Source organism: Lutra lutra, chromosome 6 (genome assembly GCF_902655055.1).
Source record: "Lutra lutra chromosome 6, mLutLut1.2, whole genome shotgun sequence".
Taxonomy (NCBI): domain Eukaryota; kingdom Metazoa; phylum Chordata; class Mammalia; order Carnivora; family Mustelidae; genus Lutra; species Lutra lutra.
In genome coordinates, this window is record NC_062283.1 from 65,532,136 (window position 1) to 65,557,151 (window position 25,016).

Consider the following 25,016-nt stretch of genomic DNA (forward strand, 5'->3'; position numbering starts at 1 on the left):
CATACGATGTGGACTGACTGGCGGAACTTCTGGAAATGGAACGATTGGTGCTCTCAGAGTGGATGGGAGTGGGCTCCAACCCCCCACCGGCTGTGACCGTCCCTGAGCATAGCTCCTGTGCCCGCACAGGAAGAAGGCACGGCTTTCACGGCTGGAGGGGGATGGTATGGATTTAATATTTTTTAGTATTACAATATATTCTTATAAAAATGGTGCAGGTAAAAAGGACGCTGCCGATTTTGTACATTAGCCTCACTTGTCATCCGAGACAGCTTGGTGACAGCAGCCATGGCGTAGAGGCTAGAGGAACAGTCATGGCACCCCAGTTGGTAAAAATGGAATGGGGGTGGGGAGAGTTTGGACCAGACCCTACCCTCTCCACCCGGAGAATTTTGTTTCCTCCTGCTGCCCCAGAAAACCTACCTTCCCTCACTGGGGACGGGGGGTGGATGCTGCTCCTGAGAAGGGGACAGGTTGGATTAGGTTAACTGAATTTTACATTGGACACAACATTAGACAGCTGGAGAAATTTACCTGAAGGGAGCAGGAGGGGTGAGAAGGACACTGGGCAAAGACTAAGGAACAAGTGTAATAGGCGTAAACATTTAGCATATCCAGGACCAACTCCCCCAGCTCCACGGGGCACCAGCCCCTCCTTGCTGAGGCAACTGGGATGGTGAGTGGTCCAAGGCACGGTTGTAGATCTGGCTATTCTACTGGCCAGAGCTAGAAAACAATAAATAGAGAAGGAAAAAAAACCTTGGGGAGAGAAGCCTGAGCCCTGGAACAAGGTATGTGTCCTCTGTAAACAGTTAAACCAAAGTGTGCTTTTCTGTGGATCCAAAATACCTTGAACAACTTCTATGTTCCTTGTCTTTCCTGGAAAATCCAGTCTTCCGTGGCATGTGGGAAGGCCCGAGTTTGGACATGCTGGTGATAGAAACAGAGCCCTCCCCTGTCCCCTGCTGGGGAGGTTGACTCAGCCCAGCCAGTTTGAGAGAGGAACTTCAGAGACCCCACCCATGACCTTCCCACAATCCCAGTGCCAGCTTCTGGCGGTGGGGGCTGTCTGGTGGACAGATGGGTAGACCAAAGCCCTCATCTTGCCTTCAGCTGGACTCCAGGATGGCCTCTTTCCCCTTAGCCTGGCCAGGTTTGCATTTGCTCACATCCCTCCCCCCTCAAACCAACACACATGCTGGGCTCACCAACTCTGTTTCTCCCCTCCACCACAGCTACTCTGGCCCTACCCCCCCCCCCCCCGAGTCTAATGTAGGGAAAAGATGAGATAAGCAGCTGAAGAGTGGGCCTAGCCCACCAGTGTGGCCACTGGCAATAACCCTGAGCTGGAGGAGTAGGTTGAAAGGTGAGAAACACAGACAAGGGCTGGGAGATAGAATGGCCAGGAGCTGGTTGAGGGAGAGTCAGGAGGGCTGGACTCTGAGGATGAAAGGTCAACTTCCAGGGGGAAGAAATGGATTGAAAACAAAAACCTTGATGGAGTTGACCTCTCCTTCCTTCTTTCAGAAGATAGTTTTGTTTAGACACAGCCATTGATCCCCCCCCCAACCAAAGACAGCTCAAAATGAACACCATGGATGGTGGGAGTGGATCAGAGGACTAGAATATGATCCCTTGGAAGTCACATTGAAGAAATGAGTTGAGAGGTGGGTCCCAGCCCCCATGTCTGGTGCCCAGCCTTCTGCCCTTGATTTCCTTCAGGCAGTGCACCCCCAGGGAACTTGGCCCTTTTCCTCCATATTCCATCTCCCTAGCTTCCCCTGCCTGCTCTGGCTCCCAGTTTGAATGCCTCAGAGATGGCATGTAAATGCAGAGGGCAGCTCTGGCCCTTTGGACCATCTCAGGAAAAGACACCCCAGGGCCAGCCTTAGCCAGGTGCACGTGGTTCGAAGCGGCCTTCTGTAGGCTGGACAGAGGGGGAGGTCCCCGTGGCTTCTGCCCTGAGGCAGACCTTAAGAGAAAGAGTTTGGGGTCTGAGGAACATGAAGGGGTAGACAGGGAGCACCAGAGTGGAGCTAGGCGTTCAAGTGCTGCCCTCTAGTGAGGAGCTATCAGAATTCCCAGCCAATGCATGTGGTTATAGACAATGGTTGGGTTGTACAGAGGAGGCGTGAGGAGTTTTGTTCCAGGGTCTGTGGGCCCAAGGCATGAGGTGTGGTGATGATCGGAGTCTTTCTTGAACCCCTTCCCTTACCAGATTCATCAAGTACCTGATCGTGAGCCATAGTTGTGGTAACCCAAAGGTGAGTGTTCTGGGATTAAGGATTAGTAGATAGGAGGGAGATGGCAGTAGGGAAGGGAGGGAGAGAGTCTTACACGTGAGAGAGGGGCCAAGGGACTTGTGATGTAGGAAACAGGCTCTGCTACTCTATGTCCTGATGACTTGGTCCCTGCATCGTCCTCCCCACACTTTTTCTGAAACCTATCTAGAGTATCTAATGCCTCTTTCCTTTCCACCCAAGAGGAAAGCTTGCTCCCAGATCCATGTTCCATTAAGCCTCCTCTTGGTGGATGGGGGCCTGCATTCCCTCACTGGCTCTCAGGGGGCCCACCCCACCATGAACTCCCTACTGTACATGAAATCCAGACAAGGCCCATGGACCTGTCCAGTCTAGATCTGGAACAGTTGTGTGCCAACATGTACATGCCCTTGTCTGGGGGGCAGGGCTCCTTCAGCAGGACCTGCCAGGGATGTCCAAGTCTGCCTTGGAGTGACCCTGGGGGGGTCGGGATGCAGAAAGAATAACGGAACAGGAGATGCAAGAAGCCCCTTCAGGTAAGTGCGGGGACCCCTGGTCCTGCCATACACCGCCCCCACCCCAGGGCCCAGCCCAGGGCTCGTTTAAACCGAGCACCAAATTGTCTAAGGATCCCGGCCGCCTCCGCTCAGCCCCTCGGCCCACCCCGTCTCCTGCCTCCTGCTGCGGCCAGTCCCCAGGTCAATAATTTAGTCTGCTTATGGCCCGCTCCCGGGTGACGTCCAGGGCCTGGCTCCCCGACCGCTTGCGGCTGCGTTTTAGCTTGCATAAGTCCTTGTCGAACACTTCCCCAGAGCGCAGCGCTGACACCAGGTCATCGAACTCGCCACCTTCCTCCAGCGTGCTGCCCGCGTGGGCCTTCCGCTGCCTCTGCCACCGCTCCCGCTCCCGCTGCTCCTTCAGCTGGAGGAGGAGGAAGAGAGAGGTGGGCTGAGGCCAGACAAGCCACTGACGGTCCAACTGCCGAACCAGTGGCCTCCCAGCAGGCACTGAGTCCCACCTGTGTGCCCGGAGGCCCGTGTTGACCAGCTGGCTCCACTTTCCTCCTTCCTAAGACACCCCTGTCTCCCTGCCTGCCTCCTGCTCTCCCCCAGGAGCACCCCACTCAGCCCAGCCCTCTCACCATGGCTTCCATGCGTGCCCGCCGTTCCTCCTCCTCTTTCCTCCTCCTCATGGCCTCCAGGTCCTGCCGGGCCTCCGAGAAGGCCTGCAGGAAGGTGTCGAAGATTCCAAAGAATTCGTCTGGCTGCATCTTGCTGTCCTGCTCCCCAAAGTGCATCAGGGCCTTGGAGAACTGTTAGGGGGCAAGGGGTGGTAAGAGTCTGCCCTTGCCCCCAAGCACGGTGGGCGCAGGGCTGGAGGAGGGGGGGGGATGCCTGCTAGCACCAGGGCAGAGATAAGGCTTAAGGAAAAGCTTGAGGCTGACACCAAGGGGAGGTGGGGGATCCAAGCCATCTGACAGAGGCTGCCCAGAGCTACCATGGGGTCTGTTATTGGTGTACGTATGGGTCAGGAGCTGCAGACCTTGGGAAGTACTTCCTGAGGTCATGCACTTAAAATGACCCAGAGATCATATAGTTATTGGGCTAATTTAACTCCTCTATCTCCTCAGTTTCCTCAGCTGTAAAATGGCGACAATAGACTCTACCTCATCATGTTGTGAGGGTGAGGTGAGTTACGAGACATAAAGCATTAGCTCTAATTATAGGTGTCAGGCACTGTTCTGACATTTATTGACAGCCACCATCTCTAATTCAAGCCAGAGTGTGCTGCCTGGACCAGCAGAGGCATCTCAGACCTCCTGAATGAGGAGGCCTACCAGTGGGATCCATGGGGATGTTAGTGTGAGAAGCCAGGAAGATGCAATAACACCTGTGACCAAAACTGAGCGCTGGAGTCTGGATTCTAACTCAGGTCTGTCCAATACAGCTGGGAAACCTTGGGCAAGTTTCTTAACCTCTCCAGATCTCAGTGTACATACTTGTACAATGGGGTAATAACCTTCTAAGAAGCCCATACTAAATGGATTATGACCTTTGCAACAGACTTGCTATTGCTTTTCGTAAGGGAGTGAGGAAATTACTTTTCCTCAAAGCTCAGTGACGCAGGGTTTGTCCCTCTGGGCCACCCAACGTAGGAATGGGTGAAGGAGCCTTTTCTAGTAAAAAAAAGGGGGGGGGTATAGGGTTAGGATGGGGGCCAGACTGGGAGCTTGAGCCACACTTACCTTGTCCCTGGCCTCATTCAGCTGGTCTTCCAGCTCTGAGAAGCTAAAGCTGGAGACGGTGATGAAGTCACTCATGACTGGGACAAACTTGTCATTTGGTTCCCGTGCCTGGCGCTTCTGGTATTCCAGCTCCTGAGGAGGGAGAGTGACGTGCTGGTTAGAGGGGCACCAGCGCAGAAGTCAGGAATTCTGAGGGTCACCCCCATCTCCCACCCTTCCTGCCTAGTCTCACACAATTCTGAGGGCGGCAAAGATTGTGAGAGCTATCCCTCATGCACCACTGCTATCTTTCTTTCTCTCGATCCTTGCTTCCCAGGGTGGTCTGGGACGTCTGAAGTAGTACAGACTCTCAGGCTCTAGCCCAGACCTAGGGAATGAGAATCTGCATTTTAACAAGACCTGTAGGTAATGCATGGGCAGATTCAAGTGTGAGATGCCTTTCTAAATCTCCTAGCTGATACAGATGCTACTGGTCATGGGCCCTGCTGTGAGTAGCACTTTTAAGGGCTATAAATTGGAAATTGCCCCCACCATAGTGGCAATGAATATTTCTTTCTCCTACTTACCCTCATTCTCTAACTCATTGTCCCCTCACCTGCCTACCACCCCCTTCCCCCAGTAAAGATGGAAACGGTCTTGAGTTCCCAAATGTGGAAGAAAAATGATTGGGGCCATTGCCATATGGGACTAGCCTAGCCTCGGGCCAGAGACATCATCTGAGAAGCCATCAGAGCAGGACTGGTGAAGACTAGACACCTGGGCACAGCCCCTGGGTCCTCTACTGACCCAAGGAGAAGAGGCATCTGGCAGGAATTTCTGGAGATAGCTGTGCCCAGTGTCACACACTATGGGCTACCTGTGCCTAACTGGCTTCTGAGAGATGCAGAAACTCTTTCCTATCCACTTGAATTAGACTTAGGCATGGGGCCAACTTATGATTCATTCTCCACCAGTGTCCAACGGACATGCTGGACAGTGACCTGGCTAGTCTCAGATGGCCCCTCCATGAGATTCTAAATTTAAGTCCTAAATAATCCAGTCATCCTTTCCTGAGGGCTAGCTCTGTTGCTGCCTATCACTTGGTCTAATGATAGGTGCCCAGATAGTAGACTCCCAGATGGAAAACGCTGTCTGAGGCATTTCTGTGTCCCAGAGCTCCTGTCTGGGGTGCCAGAGTCACTGGCACAGGGTCTGGCCTTCAGCACAGGCAGCAACCCCTCAAACCCAGGCAGGCATAGATGGTGTACTCACCACCTCAACTGCTCGGAGGCCCCTCCTGAGGTTGCCCACCTCCTTCTCCAGCTCTGCCAGGCTGCAGGGAGACACACAGGAAGGGAGAATTGCTGAGCATGGTTCAGACAGATGGCAGTGCAAAGCACAATGGCCTTGGAGTCAGTGGACCCATGCTCTAGGCCTGCTACATCACCTCCCCTCTGTGCTTCTATAAAATAATAGGAGTGAAATTTAGGTTCTGAAGATCCTTCCAGATCAGAAATGTTATGTTGAATATTAGCTTTCTAACACATGGCTTCTGACTTGAATTCTTTTTAATACCAGCAGGTAATACTTAAAACTCTTCACATGTTGTCCTGTGTGCGGTAAGCATGTGTTGCATATTAACTATTTTCCACTGCATTTCTGCTTCTGTTGGAAATGCTTCTATCAGCCTATATCTCTTTGGGTCTAACTTCTTGCCTGTAGGAGATATCATTGGTGCTACATCCATATCTCCTTGGACCATCCATTGTAGTGTACAATCCTGACTTCTAATGATGCGAGCACTTTCTCTGGATCCCAGAGTTCCCTTTGCCTGTACCTATGGCCAGAGTCATACCCTGCCCAGAGACGTTCAGCTAATGACTGACAGGAGATGGGGTATGATATCCTAGCTCCCTCACCTCCTGGATGGGGTAAGTTGAGTAAGTGTCCTATGCTGTCTCTCAGACTTCTATGGAGGGAGGTTCCAGGGGTAGCTGGCTTAATAATACTTTGTTATTAGCGTTGTTTCCACCCCTGGCTCACTTCCCCACTGTTTCCTAGGAATATCTCTGAAATAAGGATTTGACAGCAAGTAGCCGGTCTTCATTTGGTTCTCCTAAAGGCAGACCCTGAGACAGTGCCCATTCATAGTCATCCCACAGTAGCAATGAAAGGAAATGTAGACAAGAGTGCTATGATCACAGGGAGAAAGAAGGTCCCTCACTTGACTTTGGCGGCTTCTGGAAGATGCTGTAGCTCCGAGGGCATGTTCAGGATGTCAGGGAAGTGCTTCTCCAGGATCATGATCAGGTAATGGAGCAGAGAGATGTTTCTGTGGGTGAAAGGTCAGGGGTAAAGGAATGAAGACCAGGAAGAAACTAGCAGGAGGGGTCAGGGGAAAAGGCAAGGAGTCTGAGTCAGAAATGGGAGGAGGAGGGAAGAGGCCGGGGTGGGGTGAGGTGGAAGATAAGGCAGCAGACAAGATCCCACCTGTCAATGCTGGACTTGGTATCTGCAATCTTGTTGAGGCTGGCCACCCGGAACCCATAGGCTCCCCCACGCTGCCCTTTGTTCATGAAGTTGCCGATGGCCAAGACGACCTCAAGCATCTGCCTTAGACGCTTGCTGCGGATCAGCTCCTGGGAGGCCAGCAGGATGGCTAGGAGAGGAGGGACAGATCATAGCCCTACAGAGACTGGGCCAGGGCAGCTGGTTCCCTTGAATGCCAGGATGATGCCACCACACAGTTCAGTCTTCAATTTTCAGAGGGGCAGAGACTATACCCACACCTCAACAGACTGATCTACTTCATACCTGCCCACTTCCAAGGGAAGCAGGTAAATTGGCCAAAAGCCAATTTAACAAATAACTCATTCTCAGAATGTGCCAATTCTTCTTAATATATTTAAGAATATCTTTTCTTACATATATCCAAAGATGATTAGTAGTTCTTTCTATGGATATATACAAGGATATAATACTTTTACTTTTTTAAACTTAGTGTTTAAAATTTTAAATTTCAACATTTTACATAGTATGGGACTGTTTCTGCCTCTTTTGAAATGCTGTTTAACTTTTTTCTAAAGAAAAAATCCCTGTCAATTAAATTATCACATGTCACTAATATAATATCCCCATATTTTTGTTCTATAAGATAAGGGTATGCCTTGCAGTTAATGCTATCTTTGATTTAAGATTTTACTTGACATCTTGTTGAACATCATTTAAATTTTTCCCCAACTTTTAGGAATTTTAACAATTTCTCCCCAATGCCTTAAATGATACATTTGCTAGAAATACAATTTAAGGTTAACAGTAACTGAAACTTCAGTATTTCATTCCAGGATGGATGCTCTGGACCATTCTCAGCATAGAATTGGGATACAAATCCTACAGTGAAATTTTGGCTACTAGTTATGGAATATGCTTTCTGATTATTAAGCGTGGTGATAGGAACAACAAACCCATCCCATGAATTTTAGCTTATGCCAAACTGAACATTCTTTAAGATGTTGCTATGGATCTAAAATGAGAACCATCTGACCAAAAGTTTGCAGAAATCCTCAAAGGCAGTTAAAAGTAAGTAATTGGCAGGGGTGAGGGGGAAGGCTGTAATGTAGAGATCCCCAGGACCTCTCAACTTGTACCTACTTCAGCCTCAGCTGTCCTTCCAGGACACTCTCTGTGCAGAGAGTCCCAGGAATACCCTGGCCTGCAACTACGTCAGCTCCAGCCCCCACCAGCCATAGCCCCAGTCAGGCAAAGTCACCAGATACACATAGCCTACACAGGGGATAACCATACACAAGGCCATTCCTTCAAGTTTTAGAGAATTAGCTGTTCTGCCTAATCATAGAAATAAAGACTAAAAGTTAAGAAATATGCTCCAAACAAAACAAAACCTCAGGAAAAGAATAAAATGAAATGGAGATAGCACTATTTCTGATAAAGTTAACAAATAGAAAATATGAAAAAAATTCAGAATTAAAGAACATAAATGAAAAATACACTAGAAGGAATCAACAGATTAGCAGATGAAGAAGAGATCAGCAATCTAGAAGACAGAGTAATGGAAAACAATCAACCTGGACAACAAAAAGAAAAATGTTTTAAATGAGGACAGGCTAAGGAATTTCTTGGACAACATCAAGTGAACAAGTATTCATATTGGGTCCCAGAAAAAGAGCAAAAGGGGCAGAAAACTTACTTGAAGAAATAATGGCCAAAACTTCCTTAACCTGGAGACATCCAGGTTCAGAAAGCACAGAGAGTTCCAAATAAGATGAACCCAAAGAGGTCTATACCAGGACACATAAAAACTAAAAAGCCAAAGATTAAAGAGAATTTAATAGAGAATTTAAAAGCAGCAAAACAGAAGGGAAGTTATATACAAGGGAAACCCCCATAAGACTGTCCGCTGATTTTTCAGCAGTGACTTTGCAGGCGAGAAGGGAGTGGCAGATATATTTAAAGTACTGAAAGGGAAAAATCTATAACCAAGACTACCTTACCCAATGAGATTATCTCTCAGGGTTGAAGGAGAGAGAAAAGATTTTCCCAGGCAAATAAAATTAAAGATGTTCATCACCCCTAAACCATCCTTACAAGAAATGTTAAAGGGACTTCTTTAAGTGGAAAAGAAAGGGCCATAACTAGAAGTTTATATATATAAAAATTATACATTATATAACTGTATATAATATACATTATATAATATATAATTCATATTCGTATACATATATATGAATAACAAGATATAAAATATGATACCATATACATAAAATGTGAAGGAGGGGGTAAAAAATTATTTTAGAATGTTTTCAAACTTAAGTGACCATCAAGTTAATATAGATTGCTATATACTTAGGATGTTATATGAACCTCATGGTAACCACAAATGCAAAATCTGTAATAGATACACACACAAAAAAAATAAAAGCCAAGAGTCAAACTAAAGGAAGTCACTAATCACAAGGGAAGAAAGAAACAGAAGAACTACAAAAACAACCAGAAAACAAATAACAAAATGGCAATAAATATGTAACTTCTGATAATTTCTTTAAATGCAAATGGTCTAAACTCTAGAGTGCATGATGGATTAAGAAAAATTCCTCTCTATGTTGCCCATAAGAGATTCACTTCAGACACAAGACATACAGACTAAAAGTGAAAGGATCAAAAAAAGATATTCCATGAAACAGAAGGGGAAAAAAAGCCAGGGTAGTAATACTTACACAAAAGAATTTTAAATCAAAGACTGCAATAAGAGACAAATAAGGGCATTATGTAATGATAAAGGGGTCAATACAACAAGAGGGTGTAACAATTGTAAGTGTCTATGCACCCAACACTGGAGCACCTAAACACATAAAGCAAATATTAACAGACATAAAGGGAGAAATTGACAATAATAATAGCAGAGACTTTAATATTCCACTTACATCAACAGATAGATAATCCAGGCAGAAATATCAATAAGGAAATAGTGTTGCTCGGTGACACATCAAACTAGATGGACTTAGATGTACACAGAACATTCCATCCCAAAATGACAGAATACACTTTACAAGTGCACAAAGAACATTTTCCAGGATAGATCACGTTTTACACCACAAAATAGTCTTAATAAATTCAAGATTGAAATCATATCATGCATCTTTTCTGAACACAGTGGTAAGGAACTAGAAATCAATCACAAGAAAAAACTGGAAAAATACAAACATATGGAAGCTAACAACATGTACTAAATAGCCAATGGGTCAATAAGAAATGACAGGAAATCAAGAAATACAAGGAGACAAGTGAAAATGAAACCACACTTATCTAAAATCTTTGGTATTCAGCAAAAGCAGTTCAAAAAGGGAAATTTATAGCAGTACAAGTCCACTTCAAATTAAAAAAAAAAATCTCAATCTAACCTTATACCTAAAAGACCTAGAAAAAGAAAAATCCAAGGCGAATAGAAGGAAGGAAATAAAAGAGCAGAAATAAATTAAATAGAGTCTTTTAAAAAAGTGGAAAAGATCAATGAAACCAAGAGCTGGTTTTTTGAAAAGACAGGCGTAAGTGATAAATCTTTAGTCCTATTCATCAAGGAAAAAAGGACACAAATGAATAAAATCAGAAATGAAAAAAGTGACAACTGACACCACAGAAATACCAAGGATTATGAGTGTACTATGAAAAATTATATGCCAGCTTTGCGCAGTGGCAGTATCGTAGCCAATGAGGTTTATCCGAGGCGCGATTATTGCTAATTGAAAAATTATATGCCAACAAACTGAACAACCTAAAAGAAATGGATAAAGCCCTAAGAACATATAATCTTCCAAAACTGAATCAGAAGGAAATTGAAAATCTGAACAGACCAACTACTAGTAACAAAATTGAATAAGTAATCCAAAAACTCCCCAATAAACAAAAGTCCAGGAGCAGACTGATTCACAGGTAAATTCTACTAACCGTTTAAAGAAGGGTTAACACCTATTCTCAAGCTCTTTCAAAAAAATTGAAGAGGGAGGAAATCTTCCAAATACATTCTATGAAGACAGCATTACCCAGATACCAAAAGCCGACAAAGACACTACAAAAAATAACAAAAAATGAAACAAAAAACCCTATAGGCCAATATCCCTGATGAACATAGATGTAAAAATCCTCCACAAAGTATCAGCAAACTGCTTTCAACAATACATTTAAGGAAATCATTCACGAGCAAGTGCGTATCATTCCAGGGATTCAAGGATGGTTCAGTACTTAAAAAATCAACATGATACATCACATAAACAAGAGAAAGGATAAAAAAACCATATGTTCATTTAAGCAGATGCAGAAAAATCATTTGACAAAATTCAACATCTGTTCATGATAAAAATTCTCAAAGTAGTTAGAGGGAACATGCCTCAACATAATAAAGATCATATATGAAAGACCCACAACTACCATCAAACTTTATGGTGAAATACAAAGTTTTTCCTTTAAGATCAGGAATAAGACAAGGATGTCTATTCTCACCACTTTTATTTAACATTGTAATGGAAGTCCTAGCCACAGCAATCAGACAAGAAATAAGAGGTATTCAAACTGATAATAAGTTAAACTATCACAACTTACAGATGACATGATACTGTATGGAGAAAACCCTAAAGACTCTATTAAAAATCTATTAGAATAAATGAATTCAGTAAAGTAGGAGGATTCAAAATTAGTACAAAGATTTTGGTTGCATCTCTATACACTGATGATGAAGCAGAAAGAGAAATTAATAAAATAATTCCATTTACAATTGTATCAAAAAGACCTGGGATAAACTAATGAGGTAAAAGACCTGTATTCTGAAAACTATAAAACACAGCTGGAAGATTGAGAAAAACTAAAATAACAATGACAATAAGAATCATCTGTCTTTGATTATTCGTCTTTTAACAAAAAAAAACATTTTCAATTTTAAATGTTAAAAAAAAAATAAAACAATTGAAAGATATTCCACACTTGTGGATTGGAAGAATTAGTATTATTAAAATGTCTGTAATACCCAAAGCAATTGACAAATTCAGTGCAATCCCTATCAAAGTACCAATAGCATTTTTCACAGAACTAGAACAAAAAAAAAAAAACCCTAAAATTTGTACCATACCATAAAAGACTCTAAGGAGCTAAAACAGTCTTGAGAAAAGAACATAGATGGAAGTATCACAACTACAGATCTCAAGATAACCTACAAAGCTGTAGTGATCAAAGCAGTATGAAACTGGCACAAAAATAGACACATAGGTCAATAGAATAGTATAGAGAACCCAGAAATAAAACCACAATTAAATGGTCACTATGACAAAGGAGACAATAATTTTCAATGGGGGAAAAGATTACAAATGATGCTGGGGAAACTGGACCACTTCCTGAAACCATACACAAAAATAAACTCAAAATGGATTAAAGACCTAAATGTGAGGGGCGCCTGGGTGGCTCAGTGGGTTAAAGCCTCTGCCTTCGGCTCAGGTCATGATCTCAGGGTCCTGGGATCGAGCCCCGCATCGGGCTCTCTGCTCAGCGGGGAGCCTGCTTCCTCCTCTCTCTCTCTGCCTGCCTCTCTGCCTACTTGTGATCTCTGTCTGTCAAATAAATAAATAAAATCTTAAAAAAAAAAAAAGACCTAAATGTGAGACCTGAAACCATAAAAGTCCTAGAAAAAAACATGGGCAGTAATCTCTGACATTGGCCTTAGCAACAATTTCTTAGATGTCTCCTTAAGCAAGAGGAACAAAAGCAAAAATAAACTGTTGGGACTACACCGAAATAAAAATCTTTTGCCCGGCAAAAGAAACCTTTGACAGAACAGCAAGGCAACCTACTGAATGGGAGAAGATATTAGCAAATGAGATCTGATAAGGGGTTCATATCCAAAATATATAATTTATATAATTCAACATCCAAAAATAATCCAATTTAAAAATCGGCAGAGGACCTGAACAGACATTTCTCCAAAGAAGACTTACAGATGGTCAACAGACACATCTGCTCAACATCACTGATCATGAAGGAAATGCATATCAAAACCACAATGAGATATCACCTTACACATGTCAGAATGGCTAAAATCAAAAAGATTATATCGACTGTTGTCAAAGATGTGGAGGAAAAGGAAATCTTGTGCACTGTGTGTGGGAATGTAAATTTGTATAGCCACTGTGGAAAACAGTATAGAGGTTCGTCAAAAATTAAAAATAGAAATATTACATGATCCAATAATTCCAGTGAGTATTTGCCCAAAGAAAATGTAAACAGTAATTCAAAAAGATATCTGTACCTCTATGTTTACTGCATCATTATTTATAATAGCCAAGATATGGAAGCAACCTAAGTATCCAGTAATAGATGAATGGATAAAAAAGACACAGTTGTGCCAAAGCTTTTTATCAAAATAAAAATAGTCCCAATAGTCCCAATAGTTTATTTTGGCTTTTGTTCCCCTTGCCAAAGGAGACATAGCTAGGAAAATGTTGCTTAAGGCTGATGTTAAAGACATTTACTGCCTATGTTTTCTTCTAGGACTTCTACGGTTTCAGGTCTCACACTTAGGTCTTTAATCCATTTTGAGTTTATTTTTGTGTATGATGTAAGGAAGTTGTCCAGTTTCACTCCTTTGCACGTGGCTGTCTAGTTTTCCCGGCATCATTTGTTGTAGAGACTGTTTTTTTTCTCATTGTATATTCTTGCCTCCCTTATAGATTAATTGACCATATAACTGTGAGTTCATTTCTGGACTCTCTATTGTGTTCCATTGATCTATGTGTCTATTTCCGAGCCAGTACCATATGAACAAAGAAAAAAGAGACAAACAAAAAACGAGACTCTTAAATATAATGAACAAACTGGTGGTTTCCAGAGGGGAGGGGGGTTGGGGAACGGATGCAATAGGTGAAGGGGATTAAGAGTACATTTATTGTGATGGGCACTGAGTAATGTATAGAATTGCTGAATCCCTACACTGTACACCTAAAACTGAATACAACCCTGCATGTTAATTATACTGGAATTAAAAAAATAAAAAGCCACTGCCTTAAATATATACAATTGTGAATCTTAAGTATATACACTTGTACATCTTAAATATATACAAATTTTGTCAATCATAGCTCAATGAAGCTGGGAGAAATTTTTCAGTACACCAACAAAGAAAGAAAATACAATGTAATATTATTCATCCATAAAAATGAATGAGATCTTACCCTTTGCGACAACATGGATGGATAGATCTAGAGAGTAAAATGCTAAAGTGAAGTAAGTCAGAAAGAAACACCATATGATTTTACTTATATGTGGAATCTAAAAAACAAAGTGAGCATTGCAGAAAGGAAGGTGGGTAGAGGGATGGGGTAACTTGATGATGGACATTAAGGAGGGCATGTGATGTGATGAGCACTGGGTGTTATACACAACTAATGAATCTTTGAACATTATATAAAAAACTAAAGATGCACTGTATGTTGGCTAATTGAATTTAAATTTATTTTTTAAAGATTTTATTTATTTATTTGACAGAGATCACAAGTAGAGAGGCAGGCAGAGAGAGAGGGGGAAGCAGGCTCCCCGCTGAGCAGAGAGCCCGAAGTGAGGCTCGAACCCAGGACCCTGAGATCATGACCTGAGCCGAAGGCAGATGCTTTAACCCACTGAGCCACCCAGTCGCCCCTGAATTTAAATTTAAATAAAGACTTAAAAAAGAAAAATAAAAAGCAAAATGAACAAACAAGAACCAGACACAGACTCATAAATACAGAGAACAAACTGATAGTTGCCAGAAGGGAAGGAAGTGAGGGGATGGGCAAAATGAGTGAAGGGAAGTGATAGATGCAGCCTTCCATTGATGGAATACATAAATTATGGAGATAAAATGTACAGCATGGGGAATATGGTCAATGGTATTATAATAGCCTTACATAATGTAGCTACACTTGTGGTGGACATAGCATAATCTACAGACTTGTCCAATCTCTATATTGTACATTTGAAACAGATATAACATGTGTGTCAACTGTACATTATACACACATCATGAAATTAGCAACAAAATAAAGGTAGAAGCTTAAACTGGAAAAAAAAAGAAGCTATAGAAGTGAATGATAAGATTTGTCAGTACATAGTCAGTCTATGACCTAACAGCAGAATTACTCTTGAAGGGTATTAGAGTGGTTTCTAGTCATTTTTTTCTTAAATTACAAACAGATTGGTTAAATTAATTATGATATTCAGACAATGGAATAAAGTGCAATACTGAAAACGAATAACTCACTGCTAGCGGTAACAATAGGGTAATTTACAAGCATAATGCTGGGCAAAAGGAACCAGCATAAAATTATCCATAGTCTAGTATAACATTTATATAAAGTTCGAGACCGACAAAACCTTTAAAGAAGCTAGACCAATGGTTGCAAGGAGTAATGTTTGAGAGGAGACATGAGGAAGGGGTGTTTAGGACTGGCAACATTCCAGTTCTTGACTTGGGTGTTGATTTCACAGCTGAGTTTACTTTATGATAATTCATCAAGTAGGACACTTGTGATTTATGTACATTTCTGTATGCATATTTGAATAAAAAGTTTACTTTTGTAAGTAGTTCTTAAAAGTTTTTGGCAATTCATAGTGGTTGGGATGGTTTTTCTAAGGTTGATATGCTACTTGAGAAATTTGCAAAAGAATCCTCCTAAAAATGCTAAAATGTTGGCAAAACAGAAATTGACAAGAGTTCAAAGGAAATCAGTATAAATGGGAAAACTCCCATTGCAATGCAGACATTTTAGATAAAGTCATAAGAATAATATATTCTTGAATATATTCATAATAATGTTTACATTTGAAACCATATTCATCTTGACTATATTCAGTAAATGTATTCAAAATGAGAATCAGTAAATTTGGTATATTCAACAATGAACAGATTCATAAGAATATATTCAAGAAAAATGTGTTTCATGAATATATTCATAGAATTGGTAAATCTGTCAAATTTGGTGAATTGGCTTTTGGCAAACTGACCCAGAGGCCCTGCTGGAAATTGAGGAGGGTAAGGAGTCAAAAGCGCATCAGCAGCTGAGATAGGCCAAATATTAGCTTACCAGGAATATTTCCTAGAACTGGAAGGAAAAATAGGAATTCCAACTCCTGTACAATTCTCTGGTCTCCACCCCTAGTTCAAGCCACTGACCTGATTTTGTAAGATACCACTTCAGCCACCTCCTTCTGACTCTCAGAGGAAGAGCCATCCAGACCTTTCTAGAATAGCTAGCAGCCATTGCTACGGCAGAGCAATTCTTACCTTTCCCGGTAGGTTATCCACAACATGACTTGCTCTGCACAGCTTGATATTAAAGGGAGACTCTCCTGAGCATTCAGAGAGTAACACTTAGGGGGAGTTTTGGAGTGGGCTCTGAGATTATCTGAGATTCACCCTACCCAGGGGCTAGGCTACATTGGTTCCACATCTCCAAGTGGCAGTTGCTCATATTTGCTCCACTGACCCAAGACATACAAATGGTTGAGCAAATATCTTGGCTCATCCCTGCATCCAGTGCCTCATGCCCCAAGGGCAGTCTGCAGGAGGACAAAGAAGGTTGTATGAAGGTAGAGATTCACTCATCACAGGGCAGAAGGTACTGCCAGACCTCAGACCTGCAGAGTCACAGCTGTCCTCGATCCTTCTCCCTCAGAATAATCAATAATTATGATTATACCCAGCCTGCAGTTGCCTTGTGTGTGTGAATACATGTGGGGGGGGGCAGATTGCAGAACATGTCTGCCTCCAGCTCTGTCACACACCACCTACCCCCACCCCCAAACCTCCCTGAAGCAACTCCAGGAAGGGCCAGTCTCTGGACTGGGCATCCCGGGGAGTGCTGGTCAGCCTTGGTGTCCAGCAGAGGGGGCCCATGCTCTGCTCCACCCCGAGACTATCCCCCTCAGCTTCCTGGACTCAGGCTCTCCTGTTCCACTCTGCTGTTCTACCTTCCCCACAAGTGAGCCTTACAGCCTCTCCTGCTTCTCTGCTCGTAGGTCTTCTTGAACCTGTCTGCGTTCTTCCCCAAATCCCTGCCCCTCTGTCTTCTGCTATCGTCTATCAAGTACTGCAGGACAAAGAGTGAGGGATGAATTCTGAAGAACAAGATCTGCGTTCTAATTCTGGGTCCACCACTCCCTGAACATGGCTTCAGGCAGCATGTCCCCATTTTAGACCTGAGAGAATGGTCACACCCAGAGGGATGTTGGGAGGACCAATGAGACCATCTACGTGAAATGTTTCATGCAGTGCTTGCTACATGGTTCTCACTGAATTACAAATTGACCATCTGGAAAAGGCCTGCATCGGAAGGGTTCCCTAACCCAGAAAACCAGATACCACCAGGAATTACCTTGCTAATTTCCTACTTTTCTGAAAGCTCACACTTAAAATAATGTGTCCAGAGGCCTTCTATGAACTTAGCCCCTCTCAGGCAGGGTAAAGATTGATGAGCTCAACACATACCAGGCCCTGTTCTAGGAACTTGCTATTATCATCATCTGTTCAGCATTTCTGTCCCATGCTGAGGCAAATGTCAACAGGCCCCCCACCCTGGAGAGTATCCAGGCTGAGGCACAGGAAACATGTCACATGTTTGGCACATGTGCTCATATAAACAAGTGCATATATCTATAATAATCATAGTTTTAAATTTGTCCTTGGCTTTGGTTATTTTGAGGGGGAGGCAGGGGTGGGGATTGAGAATGAGAAAGTTTTCTTCCATCCCTGTTCATTGATTTCCACCCCTGGGCCCTCCCAGATGTCTCTCCACTCTAGGCCTCCCCACACCCTCAACCATACCTTCCACTTTGGGCTTTGCCTCAGCCAGTCGCTCCTGGAACTTCTTCTTGAAGAACAGGGCCTGCAGTCGCTGCTGGTAGTGGTCAATCCTGTGGACAGGGCAAGCTACATTGTGAGGCCGCCCCCTCCAGCCCCAGGAGCTAGCTTCAGCCCCTCCTTCGTGCCTGCTGCCCTGACCTGCTCATTTCATAGAGGAAGCGGTCAGCGCGGGCCATCCGCTCTATCTCATGCTTGTGCTCCTCGAGCAGGTCGATGTCGCTTTTCTCTGGAATGAACTTGAGGAGCTGCAAAGAGTATCAGATGAACGTCAGACAGGAAACTAGTGAGAAGCCGATATGGGAGTTCCCTGCACAGATGCCCATACACTGACCATGCTCAAGATGGGGGCGGGGTGGTCCTTAAAAGAGGCATCCTCACGCGGTGGGTTTATGTTTCATTTGCCTAAAGGGGGCCTCAGGGCACCTGCTCTAGACTTTTCTTTTTTCACTTTTTAAAACTGAGATGTACCTTGTATATAGTAAAGTATACAGTTCTTAAGTGCACAGCTCAATGACTTTTTCCTTTTAAACTCTTTTTTCTTTTAAAGTTTGTTGAGGTATGATTTACATAAAATGCATCCACCTTTTGTTTTCTTTAAAAAAAAAAAAAGATTTTATTTGTTTATCTTAGAGAGAGAGCACATGCACACATGCTAGGGGAGAGGCAGAGGGAGAGGAAAAGTCCCAAGCAGACTCTGTGCTGAGCTCAGAGCCCCACATGGGGCTCAATGTTCAGCCCCAGGGCCCTGAGTTCATGACCTGAGCTGAAATCAAGAGTCAGATGCTTAACCAACTAAGCCCCCCAGTGCCCCAAAATGCATCCATCTTGAGCGTGCAATTCAATGAGTTTTGACAAAACCACCCAGTGAACTCCCATCCAGATAAAGATACAGATTTCCATCCCCCAGAAAGTTTTCTTGTATTTTTTCCATAAGCAACCCATCCCCCTCCCCATTATAGCCTCCCAACTGAATTCTATCACCTTAGATTAGATTTGCCTGTTCTTGAACTTCGTATAAATGGGATTCATGCTGTGTGTTTTCTCTGGTGTCTGGCTTCTTTTGCACAACATAATGTCTGAGACTCATCCATACTGTAAGTATAGGTAGTTTGCTTTTTATATATTGATGAACAGTATTCCATTGTAAGAATATACCACAATGTATTTATTCACTTTCTTATTGATGGACAGTTGGGTTGTTCCATGAATAAAACTGTTACAAATATTCTTGCCTATATCTTTTATAGTCAATGTTTGTACTCATTTCTCTGTACCCTGCAGTGGGACTGCTGGGCAGGAGGGTGGGTTTAGCCTTTGTGTATGCTACCAAATTGTTTTCCAAATTGTACTCAATGAGAATTCCAGTTGCTTGATGTCCTTGCCAACACTTGGCATTGTCAGTCTTTCCAATATAGTTCTTCCGGTGGGTGTGTGGTTCTGCCTTAGTGTGATTTACTATATATCTCTGATGACTAAGAGTGTCAAGCCACTTGGAAACTGTCTTTCATGAAGTACCCATTGAAGGCTTCTGCTTATTTTCAAGTGGAGCTGTTTGGCATTTTCTCTCCCAGATTTGTAGAGCTCTTTATTCTGAATAGGAAGTCTTTGCTACATGTGCATGAAGTAAATGTCTTCTAAAGTTTGTCTATTCACTCTAGTAATGGTATCCTCTGATGAACAGAATTCTTAATTCTAATGAGGTCCAACTGATGGTGCTTTTGTTGGTAACTTCCAGGTTTCTCTTGAAGGACCCAATATATAGAGGTGGAGGAGACTGGGGAAATATATGATTATGGGTCACTCTGATTTTGCCTTGAGACCCAGAGGGGATCATAACTTATACCTCTTGTCAAAGACCTCAATCCCCTAGAAAAGATGCAGTCTTTCCCAGCCGCCCCTCAGAAAGGCTGGTCCAGGGAGTATCTACAAACCTTTCCCCAACTCCTCATCTTCGAGTCTGATTTTTCCTTGACCTAAGAGTCGTGGCCGCTCTGGGGGCAGGGAGGGGTGCAGCTGCCCCCTAATTTCTGCTCTCATCCCTTCCCCACTAGGGACCTCACCTGCTCCAGCATGTCCTTAGCGAGGTCCTCCTGTTCATCCATCTTCAAGATGGCCTGCCGGATCTCCTCATTAGAAAGCTTCAACCTAAGGCAAAACGCTGCTCCTTAAGCAGTCTGGCTTGGCCCCTCTGCTCAGGACAAACCCCAGCCCTTCTCCTCCCCTGCATTCTCTCACTCACATGAATATGGGACTATATCCCTTAGTGCTCCCCACTTACCTCTTCTGCAATGCCTTCTCTAACTAAACTCATATGGTCTACTCCATGAACTCAATAATAATGAGATATTTTGATCTTTAAGGATAAACTTGAATCTGCTGTCTTGCTGGAGTCTCTGTCATAACTGATAGGGACATTTGGGTGTAAAGGGGCCATCTTTAGTGTAGACAAAGAGACAGGGCAAAAGGTTTCTGATCTTTCTTCTCCTTATGCCTAAAATATCTACTGCACCTCCACACGAAGATGGGACTATTGACAGCCCACAAAGGGGGCTGCTTCCTGCTTCCTTCATTGTCAGAAGACAGAACAGCCCTCAGTCTTCTGACAGTGCCTCAGCTCCCACACAGCTGTTCCCATACATCTTGCTGTCTGGGTGAGGGAAAAGCTACCCCCCTACACACACACACACACACACACAGCCCTTCCCTTTTCCCTCCAGATGCACACCACTTGGAGTCCTGGAGATACAGAACTCTCCCTCATCTTCAAGAGAGAGAAACTGAGGCCTGAGGCCTATGGGAAGAAAGGGGCATGGATGTCCCAGAGATGGCTGGGGCAGCACTAAGAATAGTATGGGTGGCAGTGCCCTCTGACCCTGGCTCAGGGGGAGGACCCACACAGAAGCTGTGCTGTTCGTGCAGATACTGCCCTGTTTGTTCTGCAGCCGCGGGAAATGCTTGGGGGCTGAGATCATGCTGCTCTGTGGCCTAAGCCTAGTGGGGCCCTCGATGGGCTTAGAGCAATTCTGCTGCCAGACGATGACCAGGCTGGTCATCGTGACTGGGGCAGTTTCCTGTCTGCAGAGCCCCACACTGCTGCTGAACATAAGCTCCCAAGACAGGGTTCTAGATCAGCGGTCTCCTACCATTCCCAGGGGACAGCGGGGGCCAGGGGAAGCAGAAAGACAGCTATCACCCCATTCCTCGGCCACCCCTGTCCCCCAGGCATTCAGTTCCACTATATGTTTTTGCTCTAGCTTTCTCAGGGCTCTACTTCCTTGGAGGGATCCATCCCTCCCAACAGGGGCTGAAGAGGCAGGACAAGCACATACTTGGAGAGAAGGATGATGCAGTTCTGTGCCCTTCGGCCGTCAATGACTGACAGCTCTTTGACTTTGCGGGAGGCCAGGTAGATGTCCTCTGTGGAGCCCAGCTCTTTCTGAAACCAACAAGCCAAGTAAAAAGGTTGAGGTATACATGTATGCTCCAATCCTCTCCTTGCCCACCCCCCAGGAGCCACTCCCACACCAACCAAGGGATGCTCCTGGTGTGAGGGGAAGAAAGACAGGGAAAGAAAAAGACAGGAGAGAGAAAAAGGAAGGTGGTTAATAACCATCTCTACTAGGAGGCATCTGGGATTTTACCATGGGCTAGAATGGACTGAGGGCAATGAAGAGCCGCCCTTTTTAAAAGACTGCCCTTTCTGGACAAACTAAAGAAGGAACTATTCCATTGGAAGCGGGGGTGACTGATCCCTATGGCTTTGGACAATGTTATGTGATCCCCAACATCCACAGAATCAGCCCTCACTCCACCACCCTACCCAGAGAGCTTCTCCAAGCTTATTATGGGAAGCAGTTTCCAAATCCCCATCAAGCTACAGTTCCTGGACTCCTGGGGACTTCAGGCACAGCCCAGTGTGCCCAGATTAGAGGGCATCCACAAGTTCAGAAGTTGGGAAACTGAGACAGAGTTCCATGAAGAATTCTCTCCACTGGGGTTCCAGCAGCAGATTCCCCAAAAATCAGACTCCCTCTCTTCTCTTGGGCCCTCGATGAGGCAGATAGGAAACTAGTTTTTACCCTGAAAGGTCCCTCCAAGCACATGCTCTATATTGCACAATGATGTGAGGCTGCCGCTCACATCATTATCCTTGTGAATTATGCCCTTGGGATTGTGCAGTGCCCAACCTATGCAGTCTTATAGGATGGCTTTGCCTTGGGCCAGGTAGGTAAGACAACAGACCTGGAATCTTTCTCCTTATGCCAGTAGACATTCACCTCCATTGCTGATAGGGGTCCTTTTGAATTACTTCCAATCCCTACATTTCTGCTTTCTCTTTGGGAACCCTTTCCTATGTTGCTTATAGGGATGGGTCATAAAGGTAGAAGGCAGAATGAAGAAGCCCTCTCTTTTGACAAGTACAGGGCAGCAGCCCAGGACAGTGGTTAGAAGTTAGAGTGTCCAGAGCCCCAAGAGTGACTCACCTGCTGAGAAGGATTAGTTATCAGCTCCTAGGCAGGTAGCAGCCACAGCCAACAGAGAATTAAACATGCACAACGTTAGCCAAGATTTTCAGGGACCCCAGGGACAGTAGGAGAGACATGGGGACCCCTGAGCATTAACTCTGTCCACCCCATCCCAATGAGACCTGCATGGTTGGAAATGGAGACTAGCAATTAGCCCTGGACAGGAGGTGCTTCTAGTGGACATACACTCCCAGAGAAGCCACAAAGTGGGGAGCAGGCAGGTTCCCTGCCTGTCCTGGGCCCAGTGGGACCACCACTCCCCAGCTGGGGCAGGCCAGGCCCCCAAGCTTCCCAACATCAGGCCTTGGTTGCTATTCTTCCTTTCTTCTCTGTTGGGAAAATGCTCAGAGGGCAGATAGCATTTCTCTGCTGCTGGATGACTTCACCTTTCTAAACAGAAGAGGAGATACAACCAGAAGGGGCCAGAAGCATGCAGAAGTTGCATTCATTGAGGCAGAGGAAAGCAGGTGTCCCTGAGTTTCACCCCTTCCCTTTGTATTTTGGTTTCCAAGGGAGCTAAGGAGGCAGGGCCCACACCCAGTTCTCCCTTTTGGGCCCTAACGGAGTTGAAGTCACTAACTCAGGAGCTGCATAGGACACAGTGGGAAGACCATAGCTCATGGGACCTCCCCCTCCCCACCAAAACATGCAACCTGGGACCCAAAATAGGGAGAGGTGGCCACCAGGGACCAGGGCCACACAGCCTCTGGGATCTTTCCAGTTCTGCTGCTGTGAAGTCAGCCTGAGTCTGGGCGACCCACCAAGTGACAATAGTCTGGGTGAGCCCAACCCCTCAGTAGGGGATTAAGAAAGGAGAGAGGGGACTCAAGGGGACTTTCCACCTTAACTTTTCTCCAGTCACTAAACCAAAAGGCCCCAAACCCAGTTTGTTCTAAACCCCATAGACCTCTTTCCCCACTGCTCCCCATCTTAGCCTCACCTTGGGGCCCAGACACTGGGTGGGCTGGCCTGGAACACTGCCCAAGAGAGACTCTCCAACCAGGAGGAGGTGTGTGATTGACCATGCCTGGTACACCCCTTGTACATGCTCCCTCCATCCCACTTGGGAGCACCGGGGCACAGGAGCACCAAAGACTCAAGAAGAACCCTTTCCCACTCCTGTTAGACCACAGATGCTGCTGGTGGCCATGCCAGCCTGATGTGGGCAGAGGCTAAAAAGTGTTGCCTGGAATGAGGGTAAAGAATCAGATACCTCGATCACCTACTTTTAACTTAAATAACAACCATCTTGTTTTTCTAGAATGCCAAGTCAGGATCAGAGCCCTGCCCCAGCTCTGTCCCTTTGGCTAGGCGCCTAAGAGGAGTCTCATGTGCCCTCAGGAGGGACTGTCCACAGGTCTAAACTTGTCAGAATGCAGAGGGGGGCCCAGCCACAACAAGCAGCTGCTACTCAGGGCCCAGGAAGCCACAGACCCCACTCACAATCACCTGGGGTGTCCTCAGGGCTGTCACCTTGGGCTCAGCTGAGGGGACCAGAGAAAGTGGCACAGCGGGGAGAGGAAACAACCCTCAGATCACACTCTAAAGCCCCAAGGCTGGGAATGCCCAAATTGGACTCGGCGGGGGAGAGCCCCCAGATGTGCTAGCTACAGTGCGGATTCCTCGGCCCCCACTCACCTCCTGACTCACATTCATGCGAGGACGAGGAGTTAGAATCAGCACATTTGGCAATCCGCACCGCACTGCCTCGGGAGTGCCCTGCATTCTGCCATGCTCCTACTCCCCCTACTGCGGTCGGAAGAGCCGGCTGACTGGCCAGCCATCTGTAAGCAGAGTCTGCAGAGCAAAGCTCAGGGCTTTCTCAGCCTGCCCAGGCCCAGACCCAACCTCAACCCCATAACATGACCTGGAGCAGCTCCACCTTCCTGGAAACACGGACATCCTCAGCTAACTGACTCGCGGGGGTGCTGGCAGGCTATGGTGGAGAGAGCAGTTTGAAATTGATCATTCCTGCTAGGTGTAGTCTCTAGACCCTGGGGTCAAAGAGAGAACGGGGGTCAACAGTAGCCAGGGCTGTGACTCCACCTCCAGGGCTCCAAGATGAAAGAGAAATGGACAAAATGTTATTTCATCCCTTGGTGTGTAAATACACACAACTGAGTGCCAGAACGGTAATACAACAGGATATTTCCCCTGCTGCACTGCAGGTCTCTGATTCCGATCCCTGTACTTAGTAAAGCATGGCACCTAATAAGGAATAAAATCATTCAGTATACATGGGAGGAAGGGAGGGAAAGAAGAGAAGTTGAGGGTTGGGTTCAAGGGGCATAGGTGAAGTCAAAACTAGAAGTCAAGACCCAAGAAGATGGGGGTGGGGAAGGGTCTTACCTGGTGCCTCTGATAAGCTGAAAACATTTTTTCAAAGTCCTCTAGGTCCAGAATCCGAAATACCTGCATGTCATCAATCTCATTCCATACGGTGCCAGGGACACGTGCCTAAGATTCAGAACAAGGACAAGACCCGGTGTTTGACCCAACTCCTTCACGATGGAGTGGTCCAATGTCTCTCTATCTCCGCCTGCTCCCAGGTGCACATTTTATAATAGTCAGGCTTTCAGACTTTCAGAAAGGGAGTCAATTCGTCTCCCCCA

General features: G+C 45.1%; 1 protein-coding gene and 1 pseudogene across 4 annotated transcripts in view; one reads left to right on the plus strand and one right to left on the minus strand.

Annotated features, from left to right (window-relative positions):
• Window positions 1-152: 152 nt before the first annotated feature.
• The window catches only part of DAAM2 (dishevelled associated activator of morphogenesis 2), a 126,602-nt gene continuing 101,738 nt past the window's right edge, over window positions 153-25,016 (minus strand). For 3 of the 4 annotated variants that reach the window (XM_047732870.1, XM_047732873.1, XM_047732871.1), the window contains exons 15-26: window positions 24,754-24,861; window positions 22,363-22,389; window positions 21,208-21,314; window positions 19,939-20,023; window positions 18,017-18,123; window positions 17,840-17,928; window positions 6,976-7,144; window positions 6,710-6,817; window positions 5,758-5,818; window positions 4,507-4,638; window positions 3,403-3,573; window positions 153-3,182 (exon numbers count right to left, since the gene is read on the minus strand). In XM_047732870.1, coding sequence (XP_047588826.1) covers window positions 2,961-3,182; window positions 3,403-3,573; window positions 4,507-4,638; window positions 5,758-5,818; window positions 6,710-6,817; window positions 6,976-7,144; window positions 17,840-17,928; window positions 18,017-18,123; window positions 19,939-20,023; window positions 21,208-21,314; window positions 22,363-22,389; window positions 24,754-24,861 — 1,386 coding nt within the window. In that variant the 3' untranslated portion in view covers window positions 153-2,960. The remainder of the gene's footprint in view (window positions 3,183-3,402; window positions 3,574-4,506; window positions 4,639-5,757; window positions 5,819-6,709; window positions 6,818-6,975; window positions 7,145-17,839; window positions 17,929-18,016; window positions 18,124-19,938; window positions 20,024-21,207; window positions 21,315-22,362; window positions 22,390-24,753; window positions 24,862-25,016) is intronic. The other variant, XM_047732874.1, reaches the window with a different exon arrangement.
• LOC125103474 (uncharacterized) lies at window positions 10,682-10,852 on the plus strand (annotated as a pseudogene).